We start from the raw sequence: 24,538 nt of genomic DNA on the forward strand, positions 1-24,538 counted from the left end.
ATAAATTTCTGTGGTTTATATTTTCAATCTTTTCTCTCAGAACTGACTGTAAGATACTTGGTGCATCCTAATTATGAACTGCCCCTGTATCCTTTGTATACTTCATGGCTATACCTCATTCCCTGTTCATATTCTGGTAGTTTATGTTACCTGTCATGATTCACCATCCTCACTTGTGTGAAACAATTGGCCATACAATGCAACAGTGCAAATTTAAATCCCTTTAACATAAGTTTCGAAAATAGGTTCTGTTCCTTGCTTATAACTTTTCTTCCCCCCCCCCCCCCTCTCTCTCTCTCTCTCTCTCTCTCTCTCTCTCTCTCTCTCTCTCCCTCTCTCTCTCTCGTGTTATTATCACTGGATATAGGACATCTAAGTAACTGAAGCATCTGCTGTTGGATTATTGTACTGTGTTCCAGTCGTAGAATTGAAATTACCTTCTACTTAGTATTATTTTCGTTTATGTCCCTTATTACTGCATTACTCAGTACATTCTTTTAAAAAGTATATCTCTTCCCACAATTGCACTATCATCTGAATGTTCACATATCTGACTTGATTTCATTATTATAATGCTGCATCTTTCCTGTATCATAAGTCTAATGCCAAGTTAAACAGAACTTCAGAGAGAGGCCATTCACTCCTGCTGTACAGTTGGAGCTCATGATAATTATGTTACTGAGATTTTGTTTTGCATTTTTATCCTTCATTGTCACATCACGTAGTATTAAACTGACACACGTGTCCATCTATTTTAGTGTCATATTCAATGCCTGCCAGTGTACATGATGAAACAAATCTCTGATATCAACAAATATGAAGTGGGCAGCTGGCATATTCCTAAAATTTGTTCATCATTTTCCTAATGCCAGCAAAATGACAGGAGTGCCTCCATTTGTATAAAAATCACACCCATGTGCTCTCTTTCAAATTCTGAAGGTGACAAGGGTAAAATACAGGGAGCGAAAGGCTATTTACAGTTTGTACTGAAACCAGATGGCAGTTATAAGAGTCGAGGGGCATGAAAGGGAAGCAGTGATTGGGAAGAGAGTAAGACAGGGTTGTAGCCTATCCCCAATGTTATTCAATGTATATATTGAGCAAGCAGTAAAAGAAACAAAAGAAAAATTTGGAGTAGGAATTAAAATCCATGCAGAAGAAATAAAAACTTTGAGATTTGCCGATGACATTGCAATTCTGTCAGAGAGAGCAAAGGTCCTGGAAGAGCAGTTGAATGGAGTGGGTAGTGTCTTGAAATGAGGATATAAGATGAACATCAACAAAAGCAAAACGAGGATAATGGAATGTAGTCGAATTAAATCATATGAAGCTGAGGGAATTAGATTAGGAAATGGGACACTTAAAGTAGTAGATGAGCTTCGCTATTTGGGGAGCAAAATAACTGATGATGGTTGAAGTAGAGAGGATATAAAATGTAGACTGGTAGTGGCAAGGAAAGGGTTTCTAAAGAAGAGAAATTTGTTAACATTTAGTATAGATTTAAGTGCCAGGAAGTCTTTTCTGAAAGTATTTGTATGGAGTGTAGCCATGTATGTAAGTGAAACAAGGACGATAAATAGTTTAGACAAGAAGGGAATAGAAGCTTTTGAAATATAGTGCTACAGAAGAATGCTGAAGATTAGATGGATAGATCATGTAACTAATGAGGATGTACTGAATAGAATTGGGGAGAAGAGGAAGTTGTGGAAAAACTTGATTAGAAGAGGGGATCAGTTGGTAAGACATGTTCTGAGGCATCAAGGGATCACCAATTTACTATTGGAGGGTAAAAATCATAGAGGGAGACCAAGAGATGAATACACTAAGCAGATTCAGAATGATGTAGGCTGCAGTAAGTACTTGGAGATGAAGAAGCTTGCACAGGATAGAGTAGCATGGAGAGCTGCATCAAACCAGTCTCTAGACTGAAGACCATAACAACAACAACAATGCTCTAAGTGTATTTTCAGTCAATTTTTTTATCACTGATCTTGGAAATGCCTTGTGGACAGCTCACAGTACTGCTGTACGTGTATGGTGATAACATTTCTCCTGTTCCGTATATAGTACTTATTATTCTGATTTCCGAGTCCTTAGTTGCGTCTTTACGGCTTTCCAACTTAACAGCTGCAGGTGGCACAGAAGTAGAATTTGAAATTGTATCCATCTCCCTAAAGGTGCTGCTTAGGCATCTGTTTGAATAAAACTATATATCACAGACAGAACTCCCTAAAAAAGAATATGAATTGAATAGATAATCAAAGTGCTACATGTCAAATAGGAAGTCTGTAAGAAAATGATAGCTCATCATAATCAAGACACAAACGGTATAAAATGAGGCAAATATGACAGTAAGATGACCTCAGTAATGTTCATGGAATACGTTTGTATGTAAATGTCATTGTCAGACTATTATTTTCGTTTGTTTCCTTTCATTTTATTCTGATTGTTTCTTCTGGTGCCTCATTCACAGTTTTCGAGATCTTGTTCTTCCTATGTTGGTCTCCTGTCATTTCCTGATTTGATTTCGACATATTTCTTATTTTCATTTGTAACATTTTATTTTTTCAGGGTAATTTCATTTTTCTGTGGTCTATTTTACACCGTTTTGCATGTCAGTTTACCTTATTGGCACTCATGTTTCTCTCACTACATCTTTTAGCGTCTGGTGATATGTACCCTTGTATTGTTTCCTCAAAATTAATCAACTCAGTGAGAGTGAACAAGGTATTTGCTACAGTTGTGTTCTCAGCAAAACTATTCGCTCTTATTTTTGTACTAAATGCGTTTTCATAGCCAACATAAAATTGTTCCTTAATCACCTCTTGTTTTTCCTCTTTATATGAATAATAATAATAATTATTATTACTATTATTTTGTCCTTAATTTCCCTTTAACAGAATCTTTCATTTAAACGGTCAACCTTCGACAGTCTGGAATGTGGCCTACCTCCAAAACTTTATTGTGCCCTCTATGTCTCATTGTAGGTAGTATGTTGAATTGCTGTAAAACTGGTATTATAGGAGATCTTCTAATAATGTTACCATACAACTTTTAATTAGTATGATTTTTCCCACTTCTGTTATCACTGGAAGCAGTATGCTGAACAATTCCAATTTTCGCATGAATTAGTTGTTTACAGTTTTCCTACAAAACAGTTTGACTGTGACAAGACAACCCCAGTGCACTTTTAGATATGAAATGTCACAGATAAATATAAAAGTTGGCTTCAAATTGCACAATTAGTGGACTCAGTCTGATAATAATTCACAGAAATAAACATGGTTGACACTAGACAGGTAATGCAGTATAAGCAGGTGGTAACTTTGAAGTAATGAGTATGAACTCATTTTGGTTTTGGAAGTTGCTTAATGGTTTAAAAAGAAACTAGGTTAGTTTTTGGTAATTTAAATAAGCTGCATGTAAATGCAGTAATTTGGTTTATAAAATATGTAGTAGTTTATGAAAATGCAATAGATAATGGAACCACTTTGGGAAGAATCAAACAATGGAAAATACAGGATGGAATGCAACAGTATTACGAAAAGGAAAGTTGCTACTCAACATATAGCAGAGATACTGAGTCACAGATAGGCACAAAAAGGCAATATGGCTTCAATTGCCAGAGACTGCTGTCGTGTGTGTGAGTTGTGTTTCCGTGAGTGTGTGTATTTATCGTCTATTTTTGACAAAGGCTTGGCTGGCTGAAAGCTAATTTGTGACAGTCTTTTTGTTGTGCCTAGGTACAACTCAGCATCTCCGCTATATGGTGAATGTCAACTTTCCTTTTCATAATATTGTTACTTTGGATAGAATCTATTTTTGAGTACAGTTGCTACCTTTTAAATCATATATGCAAATCCTTAATTAATAGAAGAAATAGGTCATCAAAAGTATAGTGGTAAAATGTAGAATCTTACACGCATAATGGTACAAATGGTGAAAATAATTTTGCCTAAATTGGAACTTTGAGCTAAATTGTTTCATAAATTAATTAGTTTCACAGAAATTGAAAGACATTACTCCGTGGTCAGAATGCAAGTCTTTCTAATGAGTGTTTTCAACATACTCAACCTGACTGATTGTCTCAGTCAGAGTTCCCTATCTCATACTGTAGTGAAGATTTCAGTTGCTAATAACTTTTACTTAACATGGGTTTCAGCAAATATGTTAATGAAATTAGCATATTGGAAAGAAAAACCTGAATAATGAATTTAAACAAGACAAAGCCTCATTTAAGTTTTGATAAATTCAGTTGTTAAAAATGAGCGAGGTCATCGGTCCCATTGGATTAGGGAAGGATGGAGAAGGAAGTTGGCTGTGTCCTTTCAACGGAACCATCCTGGCATTTGCCTGGGGAAATCATGGAAAATCTAAATCAAGATGGCCAGACAAAGGTTTGAACTGTCATCCTCCCAAATGCGAGTCCAGTTTGCTAACCACTGCACCACCTCACTTGGTGGGGTGCAGTAAGAGCAGGTGGGGGGCTCCAGCTTGCTCTGCCGCCCCTGCCCCCTGCCCTCCTCCCTGCGACCCCCAGTTGCGTTGTGTAGACAAGACATTGAGAAATTAATGGCAAACTGTCCAGAGGAAAATAAGCATTAATGGCTCCGTCTTGCCGCATGCACTTTGAGTACTAACCAACCAAAAAACATACTACTCATAATAGCTATGATTATTAGTCTGCAAATGAATTAAGTACTGAGGTAACGTTTTTCAGTACACTGCCTTCAGTCGCCAATAAAACTATCTGCACTTATACCCTCTATCTCTCTCTCTCTCTCTCTCTCTCTCTCTCTCTCTCTCCAGAGCTCCTTAGTCACTGCTGAATTACTGGTTATTATTTTTCATGTTTTACGATCCCGATCCCTGTTAACACAAGGCAATAAAACATATATTGCTTTAGACTAATTTGGTACCCCTCTATCAAATGAGCACATAAAATTCCACTTTAAAACAAACTGATACTTTCCATCAGTATTGGGCATTACATGAAAGACATGGTAAACAGTACTTGTTTGGGCTGACTCCAGCTACATATTGCAAAAATGAAATTGCAAATATCTGCTGAAACACTGGAAAAAATGTGCCTGCCAACTCTTAGGAGAGACACCCTTTACACACACACACACACACACACACACACACACACACACACACAGTCTTTTTTCCTTAACATTATTATACAGGAACAAAATTTTCCTTCAACATTTTCTTTCCAAATCATAATCACATTGAATTTACACACCAAATGCTTCATTTGAAGTCCAGTCCACACTCCTCAGTGATTTTCTTTCACAAACACTTTTGTCACCCATGCTCAGCATTCATATATATGAAAAATATACAGAAATATCCTACATTTGTAACACAATAATTTTCATGTCTAAACCTGAAATAAAGTGAATTTGTCCCCATTATGGATGAAATATAGATTATAATTATATACAAAAACTTTTATGCAATTATGAATAAACAAGTTTAAAAGGTGATGAAAGATGTTTTCAGGCCTACAATTCTTTTGAAATAAATATCAAAATTACTGGGTTTACTGAACCTTACTCACTGTCTTTGAAACTATGAGTTTACTTTTATTCACTCCTGTCAGAATACCACTTATTTAATTCATTAGTTGAAACAGGTTAATCATCAGTATCTTTTGCTTAAGATGTGGCATTACTTAAATAGAAACATGTGCACATAGGATTTACTTCGTGACTAAGTTAACCTTATGTTACTCTAAATATACACTATGAAGCAGTATACTTCCAGTCAGTCGCTCAGTAAGTTAGGGGTTCATTTAGTCATTTACTTATACTGCCATATACAGAGTAATGATAATTAAAATTTCAGTTTCAAAACACTGTAAAAAACAACCTTTGCTCAGAAGGACATCAAATTTGAATGGAATATTATCAAAGAAGTGGAAAATGTTATGGAAACAAAAAAAATAAAAAAAAACTAATGATAATGTTACCACTAGAAGGTCCTGTTACTGTCATAACATAAATGAGTTCGTCTATAAATGATAGATGAATCACAGTATGATGGATATGGTGTGAGATGCACATTAAACCAACTGTGCTGTGCAATGTGCAGAACTGCACAAGTTGGCTATTAACAGTTGTGGCACTGCTAGTTACATAATCCCATCCACCATAGCAAGGTTGCACCACATTGTATGGGAAAAATCGGTTTTTACTTGTCCTGGGACCAAAAGACACATAAAAAGCAATCATTGGTTTTTAATTGAATTGTTTGTGTTTGAATGGCACTTGTCCACAGTTTTGCGAAATTGATTCATTACCATCATAATACACCTTCTATGAGGGATTGGCACTTCTACCTGCAACCCCTGAGTGTTAGTGAACACAAGTAAAACAGTTTACATTTTTAAAAGGGCACTTCTTACGCATTTGCACCATTTTAAGAGCAAACAAATGCTAGAGTAGTTCCTGAAGCTGCTTCCAGAAGCAGTATTTGCAAGATGACTGACTGCAGTGAAGCTGAAGAAAGTTCATCTCCGACATAGTGCAGCACAGTAACAACTCTTTAAAGAAACAGAAATGTGGTGTTGGAACCAGAGACTCCTACAAGGTGAGTGTTGTAAAGGAAGCAAGATTACCTGGTGCGCAGTATATTAGTCACAGAGGAAACTGTACAGCAGAGCAGGTACCAGAGAGTGCATGTGGGGAAGTATAATTTATAATGAGAACTTTACCCTTGTCATACGGAACATGAAAGTGCTGTAGATTAGCTTTCAGATATCTTCTTTGCGGAAGTAACAAAGACTGTGTTAAGTGATGATGAAAAACTACTAATGTTCTGTTATTTCTATGTCTTCCTTAAAGGAAGACATTGAAGCAATTCAGAGGCGGGCTGCTAGGTTTGTTACGGAAATGTTTCAGCAACGCAAATGGGAATCCCTGAAGGGTAAGTGATGTTATTTTCGCGGAGCACTATTGAGAAAATTTAGAGAACCAGCATTTGAGGCTGATGCGGAACGATTCTGCTGCTGCCAACATACATTTCACGTAAGGGCTACCAGGATGAGACGAGGGCTCGTATGGAAGCATATAGACAGTCGTTTTTGCCACATTTTTTCAAAATGTGAATAAATAGTTGTAAGATGGAACAAGGATTCATTGAATGAAAGGACTAGTAGGGCCAGTATGGCTGAGCTACAAGTTCATAAGAAGTGTGCCCAAAAGTTCTATGCCAAAATCAAAGAAACTGAAGAACTGTCTCCTACTAATGATGGTGTGTGCAGGATTGTTGTGGATTACATGCAAAACTAGCCCTATTCTGGTTTAAGAAACATTTTATTACCTGCACCTATGGGTGAATGTTTTTGAAATACGTAATCTCAAGATGGGAAAGACCAATATTTGTAATCATGAAGAAAGCCTCAAATGGAGAATGTACCTTCATTCAACAGTATACAAATAATTACTTTCTGAACAGAATAAGACATCTTTACATTTTTTTTTAGATGGGAGTTCGAGAAGAAACCTGAACCACACTGTCATATGTTCCTTTTCTGCTGAAACAGTTGTTGGCAGAGTTTTCTGATTAGGGGACACATTTTCCTTTCCTATGGTTGAGATTTCAATGTTATAAAAAGATCTTTGGAAAAAAATTGACCAAGTCTACCCAGCAGAAAAATATGCAAGAAAGATTGCAGAATCAAATAACTCTGGTAAATTCATTGTAACACTGATGAAAACTGAAGACACCAAAGATTATAAACGATGTTGGATGAAATATTATTATAAGAAAGATGCATTTCCCACAGACTATTTTGGGAAAAGTGTTCCTAAAGGACAAAACAGTCACCTAATTTTCACTCACACTTTGTGAACAGCTCAAAAGTACAAGGGTCTTAGTGTCATAAACATGCATCTGTGGGCTTCTAAGGAACACCATGAGACTGCTAAAAATCTCTGAAGGGGATAAGGGTAAGATACTGTTGCCAACTTCGAAAGCTTACACACAGAAAATATCTATATGTCAAACAAACTGCATTACCATGATGAATTTAACAAGGACATTCTGAAGTGGCCAACAGCTGATTGTGAACATGGTGAACATTGCTCCTATTAAGTAGCAACTCTATTGTTCCTACATAGAAAAATAATTTTGTTTATTTTTAAAAGAACACATGTCCACTGACTTAAGTACACCAGTTGGGAAGAGAAACATTTATATTTGAATGCATTCTAGTGTAAGTACCATACTCTTAATGGGAAAAGTCCATGAACCATGGACCTTGCCGTTGCTGGGGAGGCTTACATGCCTCAGCGATACAGATAGCCGTTCTGGATGATTGACTGATCTGGCCTTGTAACATTAACCAAAATGGCCTTACCGTGCTGGTACTGTGAATGGCTGAAAGCAAGGGGAAACACCGGCCGTAATTTTTCCCGAAGGCATGCAGCTTTACTGTATGATTAAATAATTATGGCGTCCTCTTGGGTAAAATATTCTGGGCATAAAATAGTTCCCCATTTAAATCTCCAGACAAGGACTACTCAGGAGGACATAGTTATCAGGAGAAAGAAAACTGGCCTTCTACAAATCAGAGTGGGGAATTTCAGATCATTTAATTGGGCAGGTAGGTTAGAAAATTTAAAAAAGGAAATGGATAGGTCGATGTTAGACATAGTGGGAATTAGTGAAGTTCAGTGGCAAGCGGAAAAAGACTTCTGGTCAGGTGATTACAGGGTTATAAACACAAAATGAAAAAGGGGTAATGCAGGAGTAGGTTTAATAGTGAATAAAAGAATACGAACGCAGATAAGCTACTATGAACAGCATAGTGAACACATTACTTTAACCAAGATAAACACGAAGCCCATGCCTACCAGTGTAGTACAAGTTTATATGCCAACTATCTTCACAGATGATGAAGAGATTGAAGAAATGTATGAAGCGATGAAAGAAATTATTCAGATAGTTAAGGGAGACGAAAATTTTAATAGTCATGGGGCACTGGAATTTGATAGTAGGAAAAGGAAGAGAAGGAAAAGTAGTAGGTGAATATGGACCGGGGGTAAGGATGAAAGAGGAAGATGCCTGGTAGAATTTTGCACAGAGCATAACATAATCATAGCTAACACTTGGTTTAAGAGTCACGAAAGAAGGCTGTATATGAGGAAGAGGCCTAGAGACACTAGAAGGTTTCATATAGATCATATAATGGTAAGACAGAGATTTAGGAACCAGGTTTTAAATTGTAAGACATTTACAGGAACACAATTTATTGGTTATGAATTTTAGATTAAAACCAAAGAAACTGCAAAAAGGTAGGAATTTAAGGAAATGGGACCTGGATAAACAGAAAGAAACAGAGGTTGTAGAGAGTTTCAGAGAGAGCATTAGGGAATGATTGATAAGAACTGTGGAAAGAAATACAGTAGAAGAAGAATGGGTAGCTTTGAGAGATCAAATAGTGAAGGTAGCAGAGGATCAAATAGGTAAAAAAAATGAGGGCTAGTAGAAATCTTTGGGTAACGGAAGAGGTATTGAATTTAATTGATGAAAGGAGAAAATATAAAAATGCAGTAAATGAAGCAGGTGAAAACGAATACAAATGTCTCCAAAATGAGATTGACCAGAGGTGCAAAATGGCTAAGAAGGGATGGCTAGAAGACAAATGTAAGGATATGAAGGCATATATCACTATGGGGTAAGATAGATACTGCCTACAGGAAAATTAGAGAGACCTTTGGAGAAAAGAGAACCACCTGTATGAATATCAAGAGCTCAGATGGAAAGCCAGTCCTATGCAATGAAGGGAAAGCAGAAAGTTGGAAGGAGTATATAGAGGGTCTATACAATGGTGATGTACTTGAGGGCAATATTATGGAAATGAAAAGAGGACATAGAGGTAGATGAAGTGGGAAATATGATACTGTGTGAAGAATTTGACAGTGCACTGAAAGGCAAGTCAAAACAAGGCCTCTGGAATAGGCAGCATTCCATTGGAACAATGATAGCCTTGGGAGAGCCAGCCATGACAAAACACCACTATATAATAATTTTGATTCCAAAGGAAGCAGGTTTTGATAGGTGTGAAAACTGTCGAACTATGAGTTTAATAAGTCATGGTTGCAAAATACTAACACAAATTCTTTACAGACAAATGGAAAAACTGGACGAAGCCAATCTTGGGGAACATCAGTTTAGATTCTGTAGGAATGTGTGAGGCAGTACTGACCCTATGACTTATCTTAGAAGCTAGGTTAAGAAAAGGCAAACCTACATTTATAGCATTGGTAGACTTAGAAAAAGCTTTTGACAATGTTGACTTGAATACTCTCTTTCAGAAAGAAGCTTTTGACAATGTTGACTGGAATACTCTCTTTCAAATTCTGAAGGTGGCATGGGTCAAATACAGGGAGTAAAAGGCTATTTACAGTTTGAACAGAAACCAGATGGCATTTATAAGAGTCGAGAGGCATGAAAGGGAAGCAGTGGTTGGGAAGGGAGTGAGACAGGGTTGTAGCCTATCCCCAATGTTATTCAATCTGTATATCGAGGAAGCAGTAAAAGAAACAAAAGAAAAATTTGGAGTAGGAATTAAAATCTTTGGAGAAGAAATAAAAACTTTGAGGTTTGCTGATTACATTGTAATTGTGTCAGAGACACAAAGGACTTGGATGAACAGTTGAACGGAATGGACAGTGTCTTGAAAGGAGGATATAAGATGAATATCAACAAAATCAAAATGAGGGTAATGGAATTTAGTCGAATTAAATCACATGATGCTGAGGGAATTAGATTAGGAAATGAGACACTTAAAGTAATAGATGAGCTTTGGTATTTGGAGAGCGAAATAACTGATGATGGTCAAAGTAGAGAGGATATAAAATGTAAACTGGCTAAGGCAAGGAAAGTGTTTCTAAACAAGCATAATTTGTTAACATTGAGTCTAGATTTAAGTGTCAGGAAGTCTTCTCTGAAAATATTTGTATGGAGTGTAGCCTTTTATGGAAGTGAATCATGGATGATAAATAGCTTAGACAAGAACAGAATAGAAGCTTTCAGAACATGGTGGTGTAGAAGATTGCTAAAGATTAGATGGATAGATCACATAACTAATGAGGATGTGCTGAATAGAATTGGGGAGAAGAGGAATTTGTGGCACAACTTGACTAGAAGAAGGGATCAGTTGGTAGGACATGTTCTGAGGCATCAAGGGATCACCAATTTAGTATTGGAGGGAAGCGTGGAGGGTAAAAACCATAGAGAGAGACCAAGCGGTGAATACCCTAAGCAGATTCAGAAGAATGTAGGTTGCAGTAGTTACTTGGAGATGATGAAGCTTGCACAGGATAGAGTAGCATGGAGAGCTGCATCAAACCAGTCTCTGAACTGAAGATCACAACTACATGTGGACTGTACTTAGTTTTTTGTTTCTCCTGAATAGTTGATTCGTGTGGACACATGCCACTTTAAAAACAAACGAGTCATTTGTCCGGGGGGTGGGGGGGAGGTGGGTAATTGCATAAAAAGCAACAATGAAATTTATTTTTAATTGTCGTGAGACTGGCGCAAAACATGTTCAGTATGCTGACACCTCTCTCTGCCGCAAGTTGAAATCAAGAAAAAACATGAAATAGATCAAAGAGTCACATGGGACATATTCAAAATGTGTTATGCAATGCATGCTTTCACTTCAGCTATGTTTGTAATCAGAGCAATGAACACTGCCTTTTTCAGTTAACTGCACAGGCAGAAGTCACACAATGCAATGCATGCTTTCACTTCAGCTATGTTTGTAATCAGAGCACTGAACACTGCCTTTTTCAGTTAACTGCACAGCCAGAAGTCACACAAGTTAAGATTAGGTAATCTGGATGGCCGAGCTGTAGGGAAATGATGGCTGACAGTTTTAGCATTTCTAAAATGCTTCTGGAGCACCATTTTCTGTCGCAAGTTGATATCGAGAAACGCCATGTTCCACAACAGATCAGTGTGTCATGGGGGACACGTTCAGAATGTGTTATGCAATGCATGCCTTCAGTGCAGCTATGTTTGTAATCAAAGCACTGAATGCAGCATCTTTCATATAACCCCACAGCCAGAAGCCAGATGACTTAAGATTAGGTGATTCGGACGGACAGGCTGTAGAGAAACGATGGCTGACAATTCTAGCATTTCCAAAATGCTTCTGCAGCAGCTGTTTCACTGGCTGTGCAATGTGCAGAGGAGTGCCATCTTGCATAAAAATGATCCTATTCACACATCCATGCTGTTGTAGCGGTGGAATGACATTGGTGTACAAAGAACTCTTATACCATTTACTGGTGACAGTACAGATAACACGACTTGTAGGACTCATCTCCTCAAAAAGATATATGGCCCTACGACAAGCAGTGCCATCACACTGCACAGTTACCTTTTCGAATGAAGTGGTACTGGTTGATGTCTGAGCTGATCTTCTAGCCTGTATTCTGCAGTTGTGTCTATTGACATATTCTTGAAGATGGAAAAAATGGGCATCGTCTGACAAAAGAATGTTCCATGTCCGTCTGTCGTCAACTTCCATGCGAGCAAGAAATTCTAGAGCAAACATTTGTCTTACTGGAAGGACAGTGTGAAGCAATTCCTGAACATGGGAAATTTTGTTTGGATAGAAATGTAGAATGTTTTGTAGAATTTTATACACCATGCTCACAGGCATGTCCAAAGTTTGGGCAATTCGCCATTCACTGCGTGTTAGTGCACTACTGGTCAATCCCTACTGCAATACTGTGGCCACATCTTCTACTGACATTGGCTCAGTTGTTCCTTCCCTGTGCCCCACTGTACTTAAAAAGAACCTGTCTTTTCAAATTTAGCAATCATTTTCTCCACACATGTGGCAGACATCAGGGCAGTGCCTTTTTGCTTACCTTTGATTGTCTGGAACTTGTGCTGGAATACTGGCATACAGTCACCATTTTTGTTTTTACTGGTAGCTTGTAATTCTCCATTGAGACATTCACAAGCCAACTATCTCAGATGCAAACAGAACAACAGCCATGTACCCCATGTCTTTTATTTCGCACATTCTTCTGATTGCAGTGTCATTATTATTATTTTGTTTCCATAACAATTTTCCCTTCTCTGGATAATACTCTGTCCCGATTTGAGATCATTTTGAACATGAATCTGGAACTTTAATTATAACCACCCTGTATTACATGTATTACTCAAAAGTTACCTCACTTTGTACAGCTGTTTTACTTCAAGAGAAAATATTTACGTGCACATGTTTACATTTCATTATGCAACTCATGTTTCTGGTTTGTGATTAAATCCTTTTCACACAAACTGGTTGTCTGTAGAAGACCATTCACAAAATAAACTATTCCAAAGAAATCGTCCCTAATTGTCACTGCTTCATGCAGTACTCACTTCATTATCTCATTATTACTTCATTCCTTATTTACTTGTATTTTGTCCCTTCCTTTTAGGTCCTCATGTTCTGTCGACTCATTACTTCATTTCATCACTTTATTACCACATTATCATTATCTCATTACTTTTTATGTCTTTATTACAATGTTAACACACATTGAATCCCTGATTACTACTAAAACCGTGCACGAATTAATAAGAGTGAGAAGCTAAGTGCATTGTATGTAACAGAGGTAGGAGGGGGCGGTGAAAAATAGATGGGAAAGATGTAGACAACTAAAATGGAGTCAAGCACAGAGTAGTTACAGTGAAGAAAAGCTGAGATGGAAGAAATTAACGTAAATTAAGGCCAGGTGAGTGGCAAGAACCAAGGACATGTTGTAGTGCTAGTTCTCACCTGCGGAGTCCTGAGAAACTGGTGTCTGGGGGAAGAATCCAGATGGCGCGTGTGGTGAAACGGGCACCGAGGTCGTGAACGTAAAAGTGTAAGTACTGTTGTTCGTTGGTAAGTTTACTGTGTACAGAAGTGTACAGCTGGCCTTCGGTGAGGATAAGATAGACCTCAAGGAAAGACCAGCTTCTTCCGTCCACATTAAACCTACCAACAAACATCAGTACTTACATGTTGCCAGTATATACCCTCTGCCTATGCCCATTCATCCTAATTGATAATTTGGTGTAGTCATGCCAATATAGAAGGCTGAACAGTGTTTACATAATAGCTGGTCAATGATGTGTCGTTTTGCAGATGGCTCTCCCTTTGATAGTATGTTTTGTCAGTTACAGGGCTATTATAGTTGGTGGTAGGAAGGTGCATGGGGCAAGTCTTGCAGCAGGGATGGTCACAGGGGTAGTAGCCAGAGGGTAGGAAGATGGGTGCAGGGGGAGCATACGGTCTGACAAGAATATTGTGGAGATTGGGAGGGCGAGGTAAAGCTATTCTAGGTATGGTGGGCAAAGTTTCAGACAGAATGGATCTCATTTCAGGGCATGATTTTAGGAACTCGTGGCCCTGTCGAAGTAGCTGATTAACACATTCCAGACCAGGATAATACTGAGTCACCAATGGTGTGCTCCTGACTGTTTTGTGAAGGGATCAGCAGTACCAGGATTGGGTGTGGTGGCTTGAGAAAGCTGCTTTTTAACAAGACCATTGGGGTAATTATGTGCAGTGATGGCTGAGTGAGAATGGTGGTGTATCTCTGTAATGAGTCTGCGTCAGAACAAATACATTTGCCTTGGATGCCAAGGCTTTATGGGAGAGAATGTTTGACATGGAAAGGATGGCAACAGTCAAAGTGTAAGTCCTGTTGTTTGTTGGTAAGTTTACTGTGTACAGAAGTTTACAGACGGCCTTCAGTGAGGATGACATCAACCTCAAGGAAAGACGAGCTTCTTCCATCCACATCAAACCTACCAACAGACAGCAGTACTTAAATTTTGACAGTTGCCACCCATTCCACGTCAGACATTCCCTCCCATATAGCCTTGGCATCCAAGGCAAACATATTTGTTCGGATGCAGACTCTTTACAGCAGTACACCACCATTCTCGCCTCAGCCCTCACTGCACATAGTTACCCCATCAGCCTAGTTAAAAACCAGATTTCCCGGGCTATTACATCCAGTCCTGATACTGTTGATCCCTCTACAAAACAGCTTTGGAGCACACCAGAGGTGACTCAGTATTTTCCTGGTGTGGAATGTGTTAATCAGCTACTTCGACAGGGCCGTGACTTTCTAAAATCATACCCTGAAATGAGATCCAACCTGTCTGAAATTTTGCCCACCACATCTAGAATAGCTTTCCGTCGCCCTCCCAATTTCCACAATATTCTTGTTAGACCCTATGCTCCTTCTGCACCCATCTCCCTACACTATGGCTCCTACACCTGTGACTGTCCCCACTATAATACTTGCCCTTTGCACCCTCCTACCAGCACCTATAATGGCCCTGCAACTGGCAAAACATATACTATCTAAGGGAGAGCCACCAGCAAAGCGACACGTCATTTACCAACTATTATGTAAACACTGTTCAACCTTCTACATCGGCATGACTACCACCGAATTATCTATTAGGATGAATGGGCATAGGCAGAGGGTATAAACTGGCAACTCACAATATCCTGTTGCAGAGCATGCTCTACAATGTGACATTCGTGACCTCGGTGCCTGTTTCACCACACACGCCATCTGAATTCTTCCGCAGACACCAATTTCTCAGAACTCTGCAGGTGAGAACTAGCACTACAACATGCCCTTCATTCTTGCCACACACCTGGCCTTAATTTACGTTAATTTCTTCCGTCTCAGCTTTTCTTCACTGTAACTACTCTTGGCTTAACATCATTTTAGTTTTCTACATCTTTAATTGTCTTTCCCATCTACACTCCTGGAAATTGAAATAAGAACACCGTGAATTCATTGTCCCAGGAAGGGGAAACTTTATTGATGCATTCCTGGGGTCAGATACATCACATGATCACACTGACAGAACCACAGGCACATAGACACAGGCAACAGAGCATGCACAATGTCGGCACTAGTACAGTGTATATCCACCTTTCGCAGCAATGCAGGCTGCTATTCTCCCATGGAGACGATCGTAGAGATGCTGGATGTAGTCCTGTGGAACGGCTTGCCATGCCATTTCCACCTGGCGCCTCAGTTGGACCAGCGTTCGTGCTGGACGTGCAGACAGCGTGAGACGACGCTTCATCCAGTCCCAAACATGCTCAATGGGGGACAGATCCGGAGATCTTGCTGGCCAGGGTAGTTGACTTACACCTTCTAGAGCACGTTGGGTGGCACGGGATACATGTGGACGTGCATTGTCGTGTTGGAACAGCAAGTTCCCTTGCCGGTCTAGGAATGGTAGAACGATGGGTTCGATGACGGTTTGGATGTACCGTGCACTATTCAGTGTCCCCTCGACGATCACCAGTGGTGTACGGCCAGTGTAGGAGATTGCTCCCCACACCATGATGCCGGGTGTTGGCCCTGTGTGCCTCGGTCGTATGCAGTCCTGATTGTGGCGCTCACCTGCACGGCGCCAAACACGCATACGACCATCATTGGCACCAAGGCAGAAGCGACTCTCATCGCTGAAGACAACACGTCTCCATTCGTCCCTCCATTCACGCCTGTCGCGACACCACTGGAGGCGGGCTGCACGATGTTGGGGCGTGAGCGGAAGACGGCCTAACGGTGTGCGGGACCGTAGCCCAGCTTTATGGAGACGGTTGCGAATGGTCCTCGCCGATACCCCAGGAGCAACAGTGTCCCTAATTTGCTGGGAAGTGGCGGTGCGGTCCCCTACGGCACTGCGTAGGATCCTACGGTCTTGGCGTGCATCCGTGCGTCGCTGCGGTCCGGTCCCAGGTCGACGGGCACGTGCACCTTCCGCCGACCACTGGCGACAACATCGATGTACTGTGGAGACCTCACGCCCCACGTGTTGAGCAATTCGGCGGTACGTCCACCCGGCCTCCCGCATGCCCACTATACGCCCTCGCTCAAAGTCCGTCAACTGCACATACGGTTCACGTCCATGCTGTCGCGGTATGCTACCAGTGTTAAAGACTGCGATGGAGCTCCGTATGCCACGGCAAACTGGCTGACACTGACGGCGGCGGTGCACAAATGCTGCGCAGCTAGCGCCATTCGACGGCCAACACCGCGGTTCCTGGTGTGTCCGCTGTGCCGTGCGTGTGATCATTGCTTGTACAGCCCTCTCGCAGTGTCCGGAGCAAGTATGGTGGGTCTGACACACCGGTGTCAATGTGTTCTTTTTTCCATTTCCAGGAGTGTATTTTTCACCGACCCGTCCCACTCTGTTACATACAATGCTCTTAGCTTCTCACTCTTATTAACTTGTGCATGATTTTAGTAGTAATCTCTGTCTTGAATATTGCCCTGTCTGCCACCTTTAAGCTCTCAGGTTTTCAAATCTCACCTGATGCAATCCCCAAAAATCAGTCTTTCCTTCTCATCCCATACAGTAAGTCTCCCCATCCCAAAATCTATCCCTTTTCCTATACCTCTCCAGTTCTTTTCCTTCATGCTTCTTCCTTCCTCTTCAACCCTTCTGCCTAAGAAGGAGAGGCTGGCTCCGAAAGCTTGCCAGTCACAACAGTCTTTTCTGTGTGTGTTCTCTGCCACCGCTTGTTGAGTAGATTTTTTATCTATCCAATAAATAATTTTATCAATAATTGATTGTTTTTGTTGCTATAACATTAAAGTTGCCTGCATTTGCATCAATATTTTGTACAAGTTGCAACCAGTCACAATATCATCAACTTTGTCAACAATTTCATGTAAAACGTGCACATATTTTGTTTCAGAATCAACTTCCATCTGCTTGCTGCATAAATTTTCGATTTTGTCTTCTTTGTGTACCATTTCATTACCAAGAGCACCTACTTTTGAACCAAATGTCTCATCTATACTTTGTTTTCTCTTCTAAGCATATTTGATTTGAATCTAAGTTAGAACAAAAGCTATACCTAACTTACTTTTTCTACACACATTTTTAATCATTTCCTTGCTGCTGTTGTTAGTTCTGTCCATGTTTTTATGCATTTCTATTAACATTAACATCATTTATATGAACCTCTTGAGAATTTTCTTTTGATTTTCATCACTTATCCAGTCACTTTGAACCAGTCGTCTGCCTTGTCAGTTTTGGATGAGCACTTAATAACACACACTTATATCTTGAATTGTCGTGGCATCAGTTGCTGCTGCTATGAATAATTGTCATCTGCTCATCAGTCTACCCATATTTCCAGTTCAGGCTGATTTATTTATATTTGGACTCTCCTCACCCTTTTGGTTCCTCATTAATTTAAGTGCTCCCAAAGCTGGCAGTCAGTTTCTGCATCTGTGTTGTTTACATAATGTCGAAATTTTACAACTATGAGCTTCGTGCACTGCTCTCATGTCCACATGAAGTCTAAACCTTCCACTGTCACTGTTCATCAATTTCGAATGTCTGTTAATCTTAATAATCAGCAAATAGTTTGTCGCTATGTCATACCTCACCAAGTTTGCAATTTTCAACACCGTGCCAAAACAGGAAGGTTCCCCCACCCTAACAAGCACCAGATGAAATGTGATCTTACCTGCAAATCTTTATCTGCCTTCGGTGTCTCATTGCCAGTAGTTTGTTGAATTGCTAAAACTGGTATTGCGGAAAATCTGTAGGGCTGTGTAATAAAATTCAGTCTATGTATGTACATAAATAAATGTTGTTCATAGGTAGAGGTCATTTTAAGGGAGAGTGACCTGGAAATCGAGACAAAAAGGGCAAGTGGAGCAGGGGGCCAGCATGTTAACACTACCGATAGTGCTGTGAGAATCACACACCGTCCTACAGGTAAGCAGTGGCTTATGTGAAGGAGAGTTTAGAGCATACTTCTCATCATTCAGTTTTTTTTTTTTTTTTTGATCATGTTAGACACAGATAATTAAATGTATTAGGTGTGCTCCCTGAAGTGAAGTGATTATCAATCCACTGGTTGCTTTCAACACTGCAGGACCTAACATAGTGTGGAGGGATGGAAGCCTGTGTACAATAGAAAACTCTAAAAGTACTTGATCAGTAGTAGTTCTTTCAGTGCATGTGTGAAACCAAATCTGTGCAATGCCAGTCAACACTGAAGACCTGTTCTGTATGTTAAACAAATTACAATAAGTAATGTATTCCACTTTGCAGCGTATGCTGCAGTTTAGTATGTACTGCAGAAAAACTTTTCTTTTTTCTTTCTTTCTTTCTTTCTTTCTTTCTTTTTTTTTTTTTTTTTTTTTTTCCAGGTATTGTAGTGGAGAGTCAGGTTGATAGGTCTCAACACAAAAACAAAGCTATTGCCATGGAGAGACTCCGTGCCCGCATCTGGAAGATGCGTACAGAAGAAAAGGAAAGTCGCTTGAGTGCTGAACGTAAATCACAGGTAAAACAAATGGCTTATGGTATTTTGGATATTCAGATGCTTTAAATGAACATGTAACTACTTGTAGTTGAGGAAACTTTTGAAAGACTTAGGAAACAGCATGGGAGAACATAATGAGTAGTTGTTTGGGATCTGTGGACATATCTTTCTTTTTCAACTTCTGTGAGAGGGGAATTGGTTGAATAGACAGCCTGAAACTAAAGTGGAATTTAATTGCATGGAGTGTGTGTGTGTGTGTGTGTGTGTGTGTGTGGGCGCGCGAGTGCGTGCTTCCTTGTTTGTTTGGTTGGTTGTTTGTGCCAAGTCTTTTAAGAAATAGATTTCGCAAATGGAGGAGAAGAGTCATCAAGTCTATTAAATATGCTGTTAATCTGGTGCTATTGGTTAGGCACGAAGAAAACTTGCAAAAGATTCTTAACCAGCTGACAGAAGGAATCCCTGGTGTAGGAGTAAACTTTGAAAAATCAAAAGTAGTTAGAATAAGTATGAAACAGCACTGACAATAGCAGTGAAAAACAGGCTCAAGGAAGATGTCAATTACTTCCAATGCTTAGGGTGTATGATGCCTGGAATGCCACAGAAATTTACCACTGCAAAGCTGGCCGGTGTGGCCGTGCGGTTCTAGGCGCTTCAGTCTGGAACCGCGTGACCGCTACAGTCGCAGGTTCGAATCCTGCCTCGGGCATGGATGCGTGTGATGTCCTTAGGTTAGTTAGGTTTAATTAGTTCTAAGTGACTGATGACCTCAGAAGTTAAGTCGCATAGTGCTCAGAGCCATTTGAACCACTGCAAATGTATAAGGAGACCCTCTCCAAACTTGGACTGTGATGAAAAAGAAAATGAAGAATCTCAAAACATTTGGAATTTACTTAAAGTAGATTGATAAGAAATCAAATGAAAATTTGGAGAGGAATAACTATTAGTTGCTGTAATTTACAAGAGAATAAAAAATCAGACAGTTCATCTCGAGAGGGAAACACCTGCTGCACGTCATTTAGGGGCATTGGAAGAGATCGACTCTTCTACATCTACATCTACATGGATACTCTGCAAATCACATTTAAGTGCCTGGCAGAGGGTTCATCGAACCACCTTCACAATTCCCTATTATTCCAATCTCATATAGCGCGTGGAAATAATGAAGACCTATATCTTTTCGTAAGAGCCCTGATTTCCCTTATTTTATTGTGGTCATCGTCCCTCTCTCTGTAGGTCAGTGTCAACAACATATTTTCGCATTTGGAGGAGAAAGTTGGTGATTGGAATTTAAACTTTCCAGTCTTTGGGTAAAGATCTTTCTTCAAGCGAACGGTTGTATATGATTGTTAAGTATGGAGCTAATGCATCAGCATACTTGGAAAGGAACCTAACTGGTATACAGTCTGGATCAGAAGACTTGCTTTTATTAAGTGATTTGAGTTGCTTCACTACTCCGAGGATATTTACGTCTACGTTACTCATATTGGCAGCTGTTCTCGATTTGAATTCTGGAATACTTACTTCGTCTTCTTTTGTGAAGGCATTTCGGAAGGCTGTGTTTAGTAACTCTGCTTTGGCAGCACTGTCTTCGCTAGTATCTCCATTGTTATCCCGCAGAGAAGGCATTGCTTGTTTCTTGCCGCTAACATACTTTACATACAACCAGAATCTCTTTGGATTTTCTGCCAGGTTTCGAGACAAAGTTTTGTTGTGGAAAGTGTTATAGGTGTCTCGCATTAAACTCCGCGCTAAATTTCGAGCTTCTGTAAAGGATTGCCAATCTTGGGGATTTTGCATCTGTTTAAATTTGACATGTTTGCTTCATTGTTTCTGCAACAGTGTTCTAACCTGTTTTGTGTACCAAGGAGGATCAGCTCCGTCATTTGTTAGTTTATGTGGTATAAATCTCTCAATTGCTGCTGATACTATTTCTCTGAATTTAAGCCACATCTGGTCTACACTTATATATTATTAATTTGGAATGAGTGGAGATCGTCTGTCGGGATGCCATCAAGTGAATTTTTATCTGCTTTCTTGAATAGGTATATTTTTCAAGGATTACAATATTCAATCTCGCTACAAAAACTCTGTGTTCACTAATCCCTATGTCGGTTTTGATGCTCGTTACTAAGTCAGGATTATTTGTTGCTAAGAGGTCAAGTGTGTTTTCACAAACGTTTACTATTCGCGTGGGCTCATGGACTAACTGCTCGAAATAATTTTCAGAGAATGCATTTAGCACAGTTTCAAATGGTATTTTATGTGTACCTCCGGAATTAAACATGTATTTTCGCCAACATATCGAGGGTAAATTAAAGTCACCATCAACTATGATCGTATGAGTCGGGTACGTGTTTGAAATCAAACTCAAGTTTTCTTTGAACCTTTCAGCAACTGTATCATCTGAACTGGGAGGTCGGTAATAGGATCCAATTATTATTTCATTCTGGTTGCCAACAATGACCTCTGCCCATACTAACTCATAGAAAGTATCTACTTCAATTTCGTGACAAGTTAAACTACTTCTGACAGCAACAAATCGGCCACCGCCAACCGTGTTTAGCCTATCTTTTCGGAACACCATTAGGTTCTTCGCAAAAATTTCGGCTGAGCTTATATCCTGCTTTAGCCAGCTTTCAGTGCCTATAACGATTTGAGAATCAGTGCTTTCTATTAGTGCTTGGAGCTCTGGTACTTTCCCAACACAGCTACGACAATTTACAACTGTTATACCAATGGGTCCTGTATCTACATTCTTCCTGTGTTCAGCCTGCACCCTTTGTGACTGTGGTCCTTCTTGTGTTTTCCCGAGACTCTCTAACCTAAAAAACCGCCCAGTCCATGCCACACAGCCCCTGCTACCCGTTTAGCCAGCTCCTGCATATAGTGGACACCTGGAACCCGAAACCCAACCACCCTTTGCCGCAAATCAAGGAATCTGCAGCTACATGGTCACAGAACCTTCTGAGCCTCTGATTCAGACCCTCCACTTGGCTCTGTACCAGAGGCCCACAATTGGTCCTGTTGATTATGCTGCAAATAGTCAGCTTTGCTTTCATCTTGCAAACAAGACTGGCAGCCCTTGCCACTTCTGTTAGCCGATCGAAACCAGAGAGAATCTCGTCTGATCCAAAGTGACACACATCATTGGTACCGACATGAGCAACCACCTGCAGTTGGCTGCACCCTGCGCTCTTCATGGCATCCGGGAGGACCCTTTCCACATCTGGAATGACTCCACCCGGTATGCACATTGGTTTTGATAAAACATGCTGTTCTTCTTTGGATCATCTCCCTCTCCTCCATTCTCTATTTCTTTTAAGACCGTTTCAAAACAGATATCTATGTCTTATGGGGTACTCATGCATACAGAGTTTATAAATTTTATTCTCCCTATTTTTGACTTCATTCTTTATCACTTTTTTCTTTAATTCTTCCAGCAATGAGATTATTGTAAACCAGTGGAAGTTCCAGTGCACAAGATGATAATTTTTGCACCTTTTCCCATGGGAACAGGTGGACTTCCACAACACTTTCACCAGTTCAGTCGTTTCGGAAAGAATAACTCACATTTATCTGAGTTTTATCCAACCATGCAAACTTTTCAAAACTGTTTACAAAAAAATCTTGCTGGCACTGAATAATTCTACATCATGAAGAGTAAACCTCTTAGTAGGATGTACTTCTGTAATACTCATATATAGCAATTTTGTCTTCTTCTTCTTACTGTGTCTGTAGCTGAGATAAAACCATCCCCTTCCTGTTCTACAGAAGAGTATTTTTCCTTGCACTTTCACAACCACAATTTTGTGAATGGTCAAAGCATCTGCAGTTCTTTTGGCTACCTTCATGAGGAACAGTAGTTACACCATTCTCTCTCTTCAAAATATTGCTGGACCAAGCACACAAACTGATGAGTGACCATGCAACAATTGAGTGTAGATCACTAAAAATTCCTGTTTAGCACCCACACTTTTGCACTTTCGCTGCAAACTTCAAACATTGTGTAGTGTAAAATAAACATGCCACACACAGAAACAAAGCACACAATGGAAACAAATCTCAACTGTTATTTGACCGACAGTAAAGCCGTCATCACACAGGACGAGGCAGCTAATATTCATGTAAATTCAGACAGGATATCCAACATCGCGAGAACAAGTGCTATCGGCACATGTGATGAGTAGCAGTTGTCGGCTTTATTTGGCTCCCAAAGTATACAGTTTGTTTATGAAAGTGGACAAGTGTAAAATTCCTATGTTAGCTCTTTTAAAACGTATATTTCCTCCCTTGTCCAAATGCTAGTCATGATGTTCTGTCTGTGGTATACATAAATAAAAACTTCACCAGTGTCCATGAACTTAAAGTAAAACAAAAAGAAAAGATATATGTTCTGTCACTAAGGGCATCAGCTTACAAAAGTTCACAAACTCACCCCAGAGAGCCCACTTATATTAACATAACATCAAATATTACACCAATTTTTTCTATTAATTTCATAAGAAAATCCCACAACCTTTTAGAAAGGCAAAGGTGAGAGAAAAAAAAGAAAGAAAAGAAATTGCTTACAGCAGGAACCCAAACCTGCACCACTCTACCCTTTGTTCCATAACGTGGCACATGTGACAAAATGGGTCCTCAACGTGAAATAGCAGGAAGTGAGATCAGAAAACACAGCACCACTTCAACGTTAGCTTATTCATGCATCTGCAACAGACTAGTAACTGCTACATGCCATTACAGAGCTACTTGATAACTGCAAATACAAAAAAAGGGGCAACCAAGTGCATTCTGTGGTTTGTTGCCACAGATTAGTCAATCACTTCGTTATTCTGATCAAAGTATAGAAGTAAGCAGGAAGTTTGGAAAGTAGTAGTGTGGCACTAGTAGAAGTGAAGCTGTAAGGGTCACAGTTCATGCCTGGGTGGCACAGTTGAGCACTTCTCGCGAAAGGCAAGTCTCAGTAGTGCATACAGTTTTAATTTGTGAAAATTTTTTTTATGTCTGTAGCAAACTGCTTTGAGTTGCTTGGTGTTGATTAAATTTGTCAAAGCAAATGGATACAATTTGAGTTTACAGTAATATGCCATGACAGATATTTTCCCTAGCAGTGTGAACAGACTCAAAAGGTAGCCCACAGTATTACGGAAAAAGAAATATCTCTATGTGGCCAGATTTCTTACTGGCCATTCCCGGGGA

At 39.8% G+C, this 24,538-nt stretch overlaps 1 protein-coding gene across 1 annotated transcript in view; it reads left to right on the plus strand.

Annotated features, from left to right (window-relative positions):
• LOC126262600 (peptide chain release factor 1-like, mitochondrial) overlaps positions 1-24,538 on the plus strand; it is a 65,717-nt gene that overhangs the window by 39,919 nt on the left and 1,260 nt on the right. Inside the window, exons 5-6 of the mRNA XM_049959345.1 lie at positions 18,669-18,786; positions 19,224-19,360. Coding sequence (XP_049815302.1) covers positions 18,669-18,786; positions 19,224-19,360 — 255 coding nt within the window. The remainder of the gene's footprint in view (positions 1-18,668; positions 18,787-19,223; positions 19,361-24,538) is intronic.

Source organism: Schistocerca nitens, chromosome 6, assembly GCF_023898315.1.
Source record: "Schistocerca nitens isolate TAMUIC-IGC-003100 chromosome 6, iqSchNite1.1, whole genome shotgun sequence".
In the NCBI taxonomy this organism is placed as follows: Eukaryota; Metazoa; Arthropoda; class Insecta; order Orthoptera; family Acrididae; genus Schistocerca; species Schistocerca nitens.